Below are 13566 nucleotides of genomic sequence, written 5' to 3'. Positions count from 1 at the left end.
AGACCCTTCATCAGAAAAGGGTCTAGGCCCGAAACGTCAGCCTCTCTGCTCCTATGATGCTGCTCGGCCTGCTGTGTTCATCCAGCCCTGCACCTTGTTGTCTCGGATTCTCCAGCATCTGCAGTTCCTACTATCTCTGATTCAAGATGAAGTGAAGTTGCCACACCCAGTATTTGCATTTTGTGATTCTAATGTTGTTGTGTTCATCCTTCTGGCCAGATTGGTTCAGGACAGGCTGAAACTGCATTTGTCAGTTTCAAACTGAATCAGCGTTCTTGTAAAACATCTTGCATTCTTCCAGCTGCAGCTGTGAGTACTGTTTCAGGAAAACCATTTTGCTGCATAAATGCTGACGTGAATTGTCACTGTTTTCCTTTAGTAATATGAAAGGAATTAATAATACTTTTTAAGATACTGCTTCCAGTGTTTTAACATGCTCCTGTATCGGGTGGTGAGTAATGCAGGGCTATTTTGAGAAGTTTGAGCAGTTAAAACAAGTTGTTCTGTAGCATACAGCTGCTTAAAGAAGCAGCAGCTTGTAAGTTAATATCTGTAACTTTCTTATTTTCCCTATCCTGATCTTTGGTCGACAATAAGTTACTCATGGCCAGAATGTGTGGCTGGTTGCAATTTTACTAAACTTTTGGAGCTAGTGCTCTACCAGGAGCGATATAACAGCAAAAGTACTTCTGTTTGTTTTCTGGAATAATTTTATAGGTAATTCATGTAAGTGGCAGTCAGAAACTCATTGCGTGTGATCATCAGCTGTCCTTTCAGCATAAGCAAAAGATGCTTGGATTGCTGCTTTTGTCATGTGTTGCCCTGGTTATTAATATCTGGGAGAAACTTTCAGTCCCAGGCTGTAACAGTTTACATTTCTACTCATGGGGATGTATTTAGTTAATTAATGCAGACAGTAGTATTATCAGAATTGTAAACAAATATGGCAGGCTATTCCATTTGGAGGTAAACAGCCTTTTTAAAACAGCTGTAGCTGTTATTAAAACTGGTCAATGTACTTTTTAGGCCCGGTGTTTGGTTGATAGTGAATGCCATTACGAAGAGGTACTCCATAATTTCTTAGCATGTTTCCAAAATTCAAACCCAGAACTGGGTTGCAAAGATATTATGAAGCCACAGAACCTCAACACTGAGAATAATTCAGTAATTGTTGATCGATAGCAAAGAGGTTGTTTCATTCTGGTCCAACTGTGCTTTACAATATAAAGCTTGAATATTCTGTTAATTTCCAGGATGATACGTACACAGAGAGTTATATCAGTACAATTGGTGTGGACTTCAAAATCAGAACTATAGAGTTAGACGGCAAGACTATCAAACTTCAAATTGTAAGTATTTCTAAATGCTGCAGAATTGAAATAATGAAATTGCTAAAATCCAGGTGACATATTCCTAATGTACTATCTCACTGTTTTATTTATTGTTTTCATTGAAAAATCAATTTGGAAAACTGACTCATCATGTTTAGGTTGTTACAGGAAACAATGGCATAGTAGCATTGAGACTAAAGTAGTAATCCAAGACCCCAGGCTAATGTTTTGGGGACATATGTTCAAATCCCATCAATTCCTGCAACATTGGTATCTGACCAACAATATGGGAAATTGCCCAAACGTGTCCTATACACACAAATCAAACCCAGTCAATTACCACTTCATCAGTTTACGCTCCATCAATAAAGTGATAGAAGATGTCATCAACAATGCTATTGATCAGGACTTGCACATTGATACCCAGTTTGAGTTGTGCCAGCGCCACTCAGCTGGATGTGGTCAGTTATCTCAGCTCCAGGAGTTCCTCAGGGTACTGTCCTAGGCCCAGCAATCTTCAGCTGCTTCGTCAATGACCTTCTGTCCATCATAAGGTCAGAAGTGGGAATATTTGCTGATGATTACACAATGTTCAGCACCATCGCACTCCTAAGATACTGAAGCAGTCCATGTCAACCTGAACAACATACAGGCTTGGGCTGGCAAGTGGTGAGGAGCATTTGTGCCACCGATGCAGACAATGACCATAAGGGACAATCTGCTCACCTTTCCTTGAACATCAGTGGCATCACCATCACTGATTTCCCACACTGTCAGCATCCTGGGGGTTACCATTGACCAGAAACAGAACTGGACCCACCCATATAAATGCAGCGCATGCAAGAATATGTCGTAGGTTGGAAACACTGCAGCAAGTAACTCATCACCTGACTCCCCAAAGCCTAGTAACCATCAAGACACAAGTCAGGAGTGTGATGGAATACTCCCCACTTGCCTGGCTGGGTGCCACTCCAGCAACACCCAAGAAACTTGGCACCCTTTGGGACAAAGCAGCCCGCTTGATTGGCACCACCTCCACAAACATCACTCCCTCCACCATCAACGCTCAGTAGCAGTAGTGTCTACAAGATGCACTGCAGATATTCACCAAAGATCCTTAGCACCTTCCACCCAAAACCATTTCCATCTAGAAGGACAAGGGCAGCAGATAAATGTGGAAATGCCACCATCTCCAAGTCCACTCGCCGTCCTGACTTGGAAATATATTGCTGTCCCTTCAGTGTCCCTGGCTGAAAACCCTCTATCTCCCTCCCTAAAGACATATGGACTGCAATGGTTCAAGAAGCCAGCTCACCACCACCACCACCTCAAGGGCAACTGGGGGTGGGCAATAAATGCTGGCCTGGGCTGCGACACCCACATCCCACAAGTGAATTTTTTAAACACAAACTGAGCTGAGACTCATAGCTGGCATCCACTTAAGAACAACGATTGTTTGAGATTGTTTCACATAAGCTATGATAATTTCATCTCTGACTCAAAGGGGATTTCTGTTTCTCTTGCTTCTAGTGGGACACAGCTGGTCAGGAAAGGTTTCGAACAATCACGTCCAGTTATTACAGAGGAGCACATGGCATCATAGTCGTATATGATGTTACAGATCAGGTACTGTAAAACTACACTGAAGGAGAAAGTGAAAGCACATTGGTCAGATGTAGTTAAATCATTTAAACTCAAACTGTTCATGAAAATGAGTTGCTGATGTCAAGCAATGGTTGTGTAGGTAGATACAGAGGATTGTATCTCCTGTCTTCTGCCCCACCACTCCCCTAATTTAACCTTCTGTTGTATTCTATTATAAAGTACCAGTCAGTCTATTTTAGTACCTTTAGGCACCAGCTTTCTTTTACTGAGTGAGTTGAGGAACTGAATCTTTTACAACAAAGGCAGTTGATGATATAATTACCATCTAAAGAGTTAATATGATAAATGTGTGCATATTAAATGAAAGAAGTTGACACAGGAAATGTGCTATTGTAAGTGTTGAATGTAGTTGTCTGTTAGTGCTACATTTGTATGATTGAAATTACGAACAAACACAATGGGGAAAAATAAAAGTATATTAGGCAGATATAGTTAGATCATTAAAACCAAAATCGTTTGTGCTAGTATGTTGACCAGTGGTTAAATGTTGTAAAACTCCCTGTTGACCTCAGCAGATAAATGGACAAGGTGTATAAATGTGAATGATCATAGTTTGTTTCTAGTCTGTGTACAATGAACTGATCTCACTCGGAGCACCAGTGGAGTCACTGAAGATAGTCTGAATCTTTCTGGAGCAAAAGGTTTCAATGGGCAAAACCTCTTCCTGTTGATCTCTACAGCAAAGTGATGTCAGCTTGGCCTGATGTGATGTACTTGCTGCGCGACCAAAATGTGGATTTAAATCCCACTTCACATTTTGAGAATAACATCTCAATGAGCATTCAAAGGATGCAGTTGTCTGAGGTGATCTGTTTTCAGCTGATGCACTAAACTAAATCTGCCTGGTCTGCTGAATGAAATAGATTCTTCAAAAAACTGTTAAGCTAATCAAACATTCCCCTCTTCTAAATAAACAGATTAGTTGAACAGTCATATCTTAAAGTAGATCTGGTTTGGTTTTGGTTAATTCTTTGCACCAGATGTGTCACCTTCTGTGAGAACAGAGGACTCGATAAAATCTTTGCCTTTTGATCTGATCATTTTTGATTGATTTTTTTTTTAAGCTTCTATTTAAATGAGACTTTGGGTTGTGTATCAGAGAACCACCATTGGAAGTGAACCTACAAAGATATAGGCTGAAGACTGCAAACATTTCCTGTTCAGGCTTGGAATGTAGGGACTGAGTTTTTGAAATCTGAATGTATCTTTAGGAAAATGGGTAAGGAATGGGTAATGACTTTTGTTTCCTCCTTCCAGGAGTCATTCAACAATGTAAAACAGTGGCTCCAGGAGATAGATCGTTATGCCAGCGAAAATGTTAACAAGTTATTGGTAGGGAACAAATGTGACCTGACAACAAAGAAAGTAGTGGACTATACAACAGCAAAGGTATGTTGTAAAAAGTCAAACACCAATGTTCTTGAACTTAAGGCCAGCATTGCTTTGCTTTTTTCTGAAACGTTGGCAGTGATGGAAGTATTCGGATTCACATCTGCAAATATGTTGGTACTGGACAATAATAAGAAACAAGAGAACCTTTAAATACTTTTCTTAAAAACTAAACTTGGTCTTTTAAAAAAAGTTTCACTTTTTTAAAATATTGCAGATATTGGTTTGCTTCCTCATTTCTACTTTGAATAGGGATCTAAGTGCAAGAGCAAGTGGGAGCCATGTTAATTTTAGATTTTTAAGAAATGACCTACTTGAGGTGTATGTTAGACAGTACTTTTGGAGTTGAGATGTACCATAGTGATCCATTCCTAGCTTTCCATCCTGTTATATGCCAGCTCTAGGGTCATGGTGCCAGATTACCAGCGAGTTTCATTTCTGTTTGCAGTTGTCTGCCACCTGTGGGCTCTCTGCCCACCCTTATAGGCCATGTGTAATGCATGATGTAGGCTTCCTTCTCCACTTTGAGCACAGATGCTTAATTGCTAGGTTCTTTTAAGAAGCTGCTTAATTTGAACTTTTCTGCACAATTACTTTGAGATCTGTGCAGGTATCTATATGAAATCAAAGCAATATAATAGTTGAGCATTTCAGCGTAGCTTTTAAACATTGGTCTTTATTTGAGTTGATCAAGACTTTGATCTCATAAACTTGACCTGCCACACTCTGCTAATGAGATCCCGTTCCCTGTGTTTACTGCAGTCCACTGCCTGTCTCTGTCTCAATTTCTAAATCCTCATCCTTCTTTCCAATTGTCCTGAAATCTGTCTGCAGTCCAATTCTGGCCACCTACATATCCTTGATTCCAACAGTTTGTGTCAATGGGACCATGCCCTCGGTTGCTTTGGCTAAGGAACTCGACACCTCCCTACTTTGCTCTTGTTTTAAGAGTTCCTTAAAGTTTGTCTCTTTCTATTCTGGTATTTCCTTCTGTGGCTTTGTGTCAAATTATATTTTCAATTAAACTAATGATGCAGTTAATTGGTGTGCTGTCACCATCTCCCTTGGGTCACTTTAATGGCTTTCAATTAGAAATGTTAGCTTTTATCCACATGTTGCTGTAATCCAATATAAGGGGCCATTCTCTGTAGTTAGGATCTAGCAACTTTGGCAAATTGCAACATGAAATGATCATTTGTAGTTACATATATTTGGAGCTCTTGGTATTGCGAATCCAAATACCTGTTTTCTTGTAATTGTGCATGTTTCATCTTGAACAATGTCTCAGAAAGAGACTTGGTGGGTTAAGTATTTTATCTGTGGTGTCATAGTAGATCGCACAAGAGAAAGTTGATGCATTGTATATAAACAACGGTCGTTCTTACTGAATAATGATTTCTTCTTTTCTTGGTCAACAGGAATTTGCAGACTCCCTTGGGATTCCATTTTTGGAAACCAGTGCAAAGAATGCAACAAATGTAGAACAAGCCTTCATGACAATGGCCGCTGAGATTAAAAAGCGAATGGGTCCTGGAGCTACATCTGGTGGCTCTGAAAAGTCCAATGTAAACATCCAGAGCACACCAGTGAAGCCGTCCAGTGGGGGTTGCTGCTAAGCGTTTTCACATTCTCTTAATAAATTTGATTTAATAGGCCCAAAAGTAAGAAACGTTGCCTGAATTGTACTGTATGTAGCTACACTACTACAGACTTGCCCCTTCCCTTCCAGACACACAATCGGGGACTGAAAAGCCACTATTGGCTGAGATTTCCAACTTGAGACTAACTTCATTTTCAGAATGGTTTTAAACTTCAAAAGTGTTGCCAGTCATTAATAATGTGCATAAATCTCATAACCTGTTATCAGATTTTTCTGCGGTCGGTTTATTATAGAAATTGATTTTGTTTATAATGGCATGTTTTAAATGTCAACATTGGATCTGCTCTGAAGATGAAGTTTAGCCATTTCACATCACGCAGCATAAGTGTTTTGTCATGTTCATTGACATCAATAAAGTTTAGTGAAATGTTATGTGTCAGATCTGATTTTGCCAGTACTTTTCTGTGGAGATTCAAGAGAAATACACTGCATTACCTTCATATTCTCTGCATATAACTTGTGTCTGCAGGATATTGTAACTTGTTGCACAAATGTAACATTAAACAACTGAAGAAGTGTTTGATGAATGTTGTACTTAATAGAATTACTTAGAACTAACACGGTGGCACAGAATGGTCCACAAAGCTTCACAGCCTGCGAGATAAAAGTGGGCTAAACTGCTGCAGAGCTTTAAATGTCTTAATTATTTATTCTGCATATATCTCATTTGTTGTATCTCAATGTAGATTTGGTTGTGGATGACAGTTTTCAAAATGTAGATCACTGGTTGTTATGATTCCCATTTGCCTTGGAAAATGGCTTGTATTTATAAACTGCATTTGAGAGCACAGGGACATTGCTCATTGAAGAGGTGCTCAAAACAGGTGACATTTTTACAAGTGAATTTCATTTATTTTTGTGGATTTTTAGAAACTGTACATCTGGATACTAATGAGTCATTCTTTTCTCCAGAAAGTTTCGTAAACAGTTACAGTATATCAGGCATGCTAACCATTTCATTTTTTAGGACTAGTCTAGGGACCCATATAATTTGAAAGGATTTAATTAAAATATTTTAAGCATGGTTAAGGGTGATTTACTTCAAATTTATTTTTACTCATTCTAAATAAAATGCTTAATGGCACTTTTTCTTCCACATTTCTTTTTATTTTGTATGTATTTATTAATTCCATAGAAGACATTGAAATACACTATCTATATAAAGTATAAAGATTACAAAATAAATCAATTTCATAGAAACACTGAGACCTACCCAGTCTTTTGGTGTTTACCCTCCACAGGAACAAGTGACTGCTATGTCCCTTCACGGTTGCTTTTAACCTCTCCCACTCCTATGCTTCTCTGAGCCTGTTCACCCTCAAGGATTGCTTTAAGGTTGGAAAACTGTAGCGAGTGGAGTGTCACAGGGACCAATGCTGAACATTGACATGATATAGCAAAATGTGATGACGTGAAGGTAGCTGGCAAAGCAAGTTGTGAGGAGAACACAGTCTGTTACAGAGTTTGAGAGTGAGGTAAACATTTGGCAGGTGGATTATATTGTGGAATGTCAGGTTGGCTATTTTGGCAGGAAGAATAGAAAAATAAATTTTTAAATGGAGATAAACTACAGAATGTCCTTTGTGAATCTCAAAGATAGTGTGCAAGTACAGGAAGTAATTGGGAAGGGAAATGGAATGAATGTTGGCCTTTATTGGAAGGACTGCTGGTATAAAACTACATTGGAAATAATGTGTCTGGTTTTGCTTGTATTGGAGACAGTTCAAAGGTGGCTCACTGGGTTGATTCCTGGGAAGAGGAGGTTGTCAGCTGAGGAAAGGTTGAGTAGGTTGGACCTGTACTCATTAGAGTTTAACAGAATGAGAGATGATCTTGTATTTTTCAACAAGATGCTGAGAAGTTTCTCTTTGTGGGGAAACCTAGAACTGGCGGAGGAGAAATTATGTTTAAATGAAGCATTTCTGTTGAGGGTTGTTGATCTTTGACCCAGACTCAACATGCAATGGCTCTGCCATAATTAGAGTATTAAAGGCAGAGTTGGATCTTAGATCCCTGAGGGGATGACAATAGAAGTGGAGGCAATGATCCTATTGAATGGTAGAACAGGCTTAATGGCCTACTGCTATTAATTACAGTACCTTGATTTACATCTTTCCACCATTACCTGCTATGCCTTTTAATGCTCAATCCCCAATTCTGTAATTTTCTCTTTAAAGCTCCATTTCCTCCTCAATACAGCATTTGATCTCGTATTCTAATGGCTCCTTCGCGTCTGTTGGCTTTTGTGAAGTATTTTGGCATTGTGCAAGACCAGCACAGAAATGCAAGTTGTTTGTTGACTTGACCGACCTTGAGGGTCAAACATCAGTAACACAAGGAAGGAGTTCTGAAACCTCCCTACCCTGAGTGAGCCAGTGCCAGCCTCACTACTTCACTAGGAAAACTGAAGTCCCACTTGATAGTTTTTTCTGATTGCTTGTGTAACTTCCTTTGTTTTCAGCTCAAACAGGAATTCTTTCATGCAAGACTAACAAAATCAAACCACAATCTTGCATGTTCTTCAGTCAGCCACTGTGCTACTATAATGCCTTTTAGAATTATTGTGGCTTTTTGCTGGACATTAATGCAATTCCTCATGGCATTTGGATGTGGAATGGAGTTTTTGCCATCGTTTTTGGATTAACTGCTTGAATTTTCTGCTTTGGAGCCCTGGTTCACATCAAGCTGCAAACATTGAATCATGTCTGTGCACCAGAATTCAGTTCAAACTGCTTCACTTCTCCATAAGACCATGGATGATGAGAGGTGGGCCTCAATTTTCACATTTGCCTTGCTAATCATTGCAACAAGGGGAAGATAATCTACAAATTTACTAAAACAAATTAAATTATATGCACACTGGTTACTTTAAAGTAAGACAAATTTTAATTAACATTAGTGACTGCAAATTGCTTTTAGACACTACAATTAAGTAATTTTAATAAGATTAGAAAAGCTATCTAGTCAAATATGATTTGTTCATAGTATTTACACCACCTGTATGACTTCATATAACATTGCAGTTACCCAGTCACTTTTTACCCACATTGAGAGGTGCTAACACTCCTGACTGCTGAACCTTGACTTGGTCAACCACCCTGGTTGCTGGGTAGCAATCCTTTGTCACCTTTTCTCCTCCAGTCAGGTTGAGGGTTATCCCTTTGTTTGTACTGTGGAGATTACAGAGGAGTCAGACTGGTTCAAACCAGTGTCTGTACAATCAGAATCCCTGTTCTCTGAATTTTTTTGTGCTTCTGAATTTATCCTGCAGCCACCAGTGAACAGCAGCAGGAGTGGGAAGAATACTGTAGCAATGTTCCCCCAAGAGTGGGAGCTGATAACACTCTACATCTCACAAGGAGGGACTGAATAGGAGGAGGTATTGCCTGTCCACAAGTCCCGTAAACCCTAGTATGGGTTGCAACTTAACAGGCCTTTATGTGAGAGATCTATCTGCAATTCAAAATACTTGATGCAGTTACGGATTTTCTTCTACTTGCCTCTGAGGCCACCAAGTATTATTTAATGACTTGAATTTGACCAAATTGAAAGTTTAATTCAAGTTGTGGCAATAAAAGTAACCAAGTACCATAAAATAGAGTTTTGAAGTGTAATAACAGGAGGTGTACACACTCATTGATCATTACTTTGTTTTTAGAAAAGTGTAAAATTATGCCAATAATTTGGCAGAGCAAGTTCTTCCCAGGCTCGAATTAAAAGGAGCATCACCCTCCCACTGCTCAGCCTTTTAAACTGGATGATCCATGTTCACGTGGTTTGGTGCATCATATTCCTCAAAGCCACTTGGCATCTGGAAAAACAACATGTAGTCATCAGTTTTCTATCTGGCTCTAATCTGGAAGTACTATATCCTGTAAACAGAGCTTTAAAATGAAGACTTCCAGAATACACAGAGGTCTTGATGGGATAGGTCAGTAGTGCATATCAATCAAAGGAGGTTTGTGTGTAGTTGATTCATTTCAAGCTTCTGAGGCCTATAAATACACATTTAAATATGAGGCAATGTTTGTGCTGACGTGGTTCAATGAATCACGTGATGGGAAACACTGAAACTGAGACCAACGTCCTGTTTCTTCCAGGTCAGCAGCTGTACAGGAAGGACTAGTTCCAATGCAAATTGCCATGTATTACACTTTAAAAGACTGTACCTTCAGCCAAAACATCACCGAAAGCAGAAGGAACAAATATTCCACCAGATTTCAACTGAAAACAGAATCCACAACTTTGCATGAAATCTGATACAGTTTCAGAAATGTGAAAAGCACAGCTAAACAAAATGACAGAAGTAACTATTGAAATGGAAAATGATCTGTTGTAGATTAAAATAGAGTTTACTTGATAGATGCATTGTTTGAAATTCTGGACAAATCAATTCACAAAAGCTAAATAAGTTCAAATCCATGCCCTCAACTTTTAGTAACATCAAATATCCTTCAGTGTTTTAAAGCTTCAAGTGATTGAACAAGAATGGGATTGGTTCTTGTCAGCTGTCTCCAAGTTATGAAAATGTTAATTACATTTTAAAAGGAAAACAGCCAAGCATTTGACAAGTTAGTATGGAGTAAATTATTTGTAAAGCCCACATCTAAATTCCAACAACAAACTAATTCTGACCAAAACTAAAAGTTGAAGTTACAAGCAAGCGAAATGTAATTTTAATGCCACATTTTCCTGTTTCCTCTTTTTCTCGTAGACTGCTCCACAGACATGGATGGACAAGCTCAAAGCTCCATGATAGCCTCAAACAGAATGGTTTGCAGAAATAGAGGCAGGAATTACTTGTAAAAGTTTACAAGCGATCTTTATTTTAGCAATACAAAACTTGTAAAATTACATTTCTACCATAGAGTTTACTGAGAAATGAGAAACCTCACTTAAGTATTAGTTTGGCCGCTCTGATGTTATCATCTCTCCTCCTAGTTAAGCATGCAGATGTCCCTTCATTATCACACACATACAGGATCTGCACATTTACTGTTATTAATTAAAAGTGGCCAGAAGGTAATGGGAAAGCATACAGTAATGTTAAAAGCTAGCCTAATGGAAATCATGAAACTATTATTGATTGTTGCAAATAAAAACCAATCTGATTCACCAATGTCCTTTAGGGAAGGAAATTTGCTCTTAGCTGGCTAGACTGCATGTGACTCCAGCCTCACAGCAATGGGGTTGACTCAACTGTCCTCAGGGCGAGAATTGCTAGACCACATGGTATTAGCAGGTTCGCTCACTTGGCTGGATGACTGACGAGTGATGCCAACAGCATGGGTTCAATTGCTGAGGTTACCATGAAAGACTCCTTCTCAACTTCTCCCCTCACCTGGGGTGTGGTGACCCTCAGGTTAAACTCCAACCAGTCATCTCTCTCTAATGAGAGAGCAGCCCTATGGTCCAGTAGGACTATGGTGAATTTAGCTTTTATACATTCCTTAATATTAACAGTAAGTAAGCATAGCTGTCTTCATTCACCACATTCAACAATTTACAAAACAAAGATTCAAAGCAAAATTATTCTTTACCAATACTGATTGCCCTTCCACGCCAGCAGATTCAAATTCCTGTTGCTTCGTCTCCAAATCATCTTTCACCTTATTCATAGCAGCAAGAACCGAAAGGTACAGGTGGGCAGCATGTCCATTCAGCTGCTTGGATTGTCTTGAGATCAATTCAAGTGTCTCCTTGAGAACTAAACCAGAGCAGAAGTGGGTCAGAGAAGCAGCATTGAAAGTAGCAAACATGGCTAATCAATACAAAAGTAAAATATCAGAGACACTGGAAATCCAAATCAAAAGCCTAAAGAAATGTTGGAGATGCTCAGCAGGTCAGGAAGCATCTGTGGACAGGGAGAGAAAAATGCTGGCTCAACATTTCAGGCCAGTGAGCTTTGATCAGACTCGAAATCTTAACGCTGTTTCTCTCTGCACAGTGAAATACAATTACCACTTAGAGTCTGATGCTGCCAGACCTGCTGAGTTTCTCCAGCATTCTCTCTTTTGATCACTGGTAAGAGATCATTTTAAAATTTGAACATAATGCTGGAACAGCATCCAAGGTTCAGCAGAATTTTAAGAAATTATTTTATCCCATGTGAAAATCATTCACATGTTTTATATGTCTCGGAACAAGTGCTTGGTCATCTCTGCTTTGATTCAGAGTTCATATTAGTTAATGAGCACTTTGTGAAGCATCTCGGAATGGTTTTCAAGATTATGCGATTTTTAAAACTGCAAAATGGTGATTCCATCACCAGTTAATTCTTGTAAGACACAGAAGATTGATTTTTTTTTTAAAAAAGGTTCCAATAAGAAGTTGAAACAGCTTCCTGATTTATTATCTTGCTTCATTCGTGTTATTCCACAGTCTAAGACAGACTGAACACGTCTGGTAGGAAATTGAGTGACGCATCACACCCTCACACAGAAAGCAGTCAGTGAATAACTTTACTTTAGAGATTGTTAGAATTGAGCTGGACAAAGACAATCAGGGAAACAAAGCCAAGGGAGTTAATTATTGATCAGTCAGGATCTCACTAAATGTCAACAGAAAACTTAAGGGGCTGAATGGCCTGCTCCCATTCATATTCAAGTTTCTTTTCCTTTTAGAATCCTAACAGTGTGGAAACAGGCCATTCAGTCCAACAAGTCCACACCAACTCTCCAAAGAGCCACCCAGACTCACCCCCTCCCATAGCCCTGCATTTCCCATGGTTAACCCACCTAACCTATACATCCCTGGACACTACGGGCAATTTCCCATGGCCAATCAACCCTAACCTGCACTTCTTCGGACTGTGGGAGGAAACCCACGCAGACACATGGAGAATGTGCAAACTCCACACAGACAGTCACGAGAGGCTGGAATCAAACCCGGGTCCCTGGCACTGGGAGGCAGCAGTGCTAACCACTGAGCCACCGTGCCCCCCAGCACAAACTGACAGTACTCACTGGAGACGGAACAACAATGGCCCCGCTTTGAAAACATTAAAAGGTGAAGTCTTCTGCCATAAATGATGGGTTTCACGAGTCAAAATGGGATTCTTTTTGAAGAGCGGTGCAGATAAAGGCTTCAAAGATGAAAGTGCATTGCTTGGTGCTCCTGAAGGATTTGTACCTGGTGTGGCGCTGCTCATTGACTGGAGCAGATGTTCTCCAGAATTTAACACACTCGCAGTCAGCTCTTGGTGTTCCTTTATATCATTCCTGAAAGCCTGTTCATGAGGACACACAAAACAAATTCTGAAGCTCGCAGATTCAGCCCATTCACACACTGTCCAGCACATCAACGATTCATTCTGTAGGAGCACTGTCTACTCACATGGTGGCTCTGCCAGACTCTCCCCCCGCACCCTCACTCACTCTCCCCCCGCACCCTCACACACTCTTCCCCCGCACCCTCACACACTCTTCCCCTGCACCCTCACACACTCTTCCCCTGCACCCTCACACACTCTTCCCCTGCACCCTCACACACTCTCCCCCTGCACCCTCACTCTCCCCCCCC

At 40.0% G+C, this 13566-nt stretch overlaps 2 protein-coding genes across 2 annotated transcripts in view; one reads left to right on the top strand and one right to left on the bottom strand.

Annotated features, from left to right (window-relative positions):
- Positions 1-6417, top strand: part of LOC109920871 (ras-related protein ORAB-1) — a 17698-nt gene extending 11281 nt beyond the window's left edge. The window contains exons 4-7 of the mRNA XM_048600885.1: positions 1254-1349; positions 2862-2957; positions 4254-4385; positions 5804-6417. Coding sequence (XP_048456842.1) covers positions 1254-1349; positions 2862-2957; positions 4254-4385; positions 5804-6001 — 522 coding nt within the window. The 3' untranslated portion in view covers positions 6002-6417. The remainder of the gene's footprint in view (positions 1-1253; positions 1350-2861; positions 2958-4253; positions 4386-5803) is intronic.
- A 713-nt stretch (positions 6418-7130) lies between these two features.
- The window catches only part of cep68 (centrosomal protein 68), a 16942-nt gene continuing 10506 nt past the window's right edge, over positions 7131-13566 (bottom strand). Inside the window, exons 4-6 of the mRNA XM_048601009.1 lie at positions 13177-13273; positions 11586-11752; positions 7131-9856 (exon numbers count right to left, since the gene is read on the bottom strand). Of these exons, the coding sequence (XP_048456966.1) occupies positions 9794-9856; positions 11586-11752; positions 13177-13273 (327 nt within the window). The 3' untranslated portion in view covers positions 7131-9793. The remainder of the gene's footprint in view (positions 9857-11585; positions 11753-13176; positions 13274-13566) is intronic.

Source organism: Rhincodon typus, chromosome 9, assembly GCF_021869965.1.
Source record: "Rhincodon typus isolate 14 chromosome 9, sRhiTyp1.1, whole genome shotgun sequence".
Taxonomy (NCBI): domain Eukaryota; kingdom Metazoa; phylum Chordata; class Chondrichthyes; order Orectolobiformes; family Rhincodontidae; genus Rhincodon; species Rhincodon typus.
The sequence above is the reverse complement of the archived record's forward strand: the minus strand, read 5'-3'. Positions and strand labels throughout refer to the sequence as shown.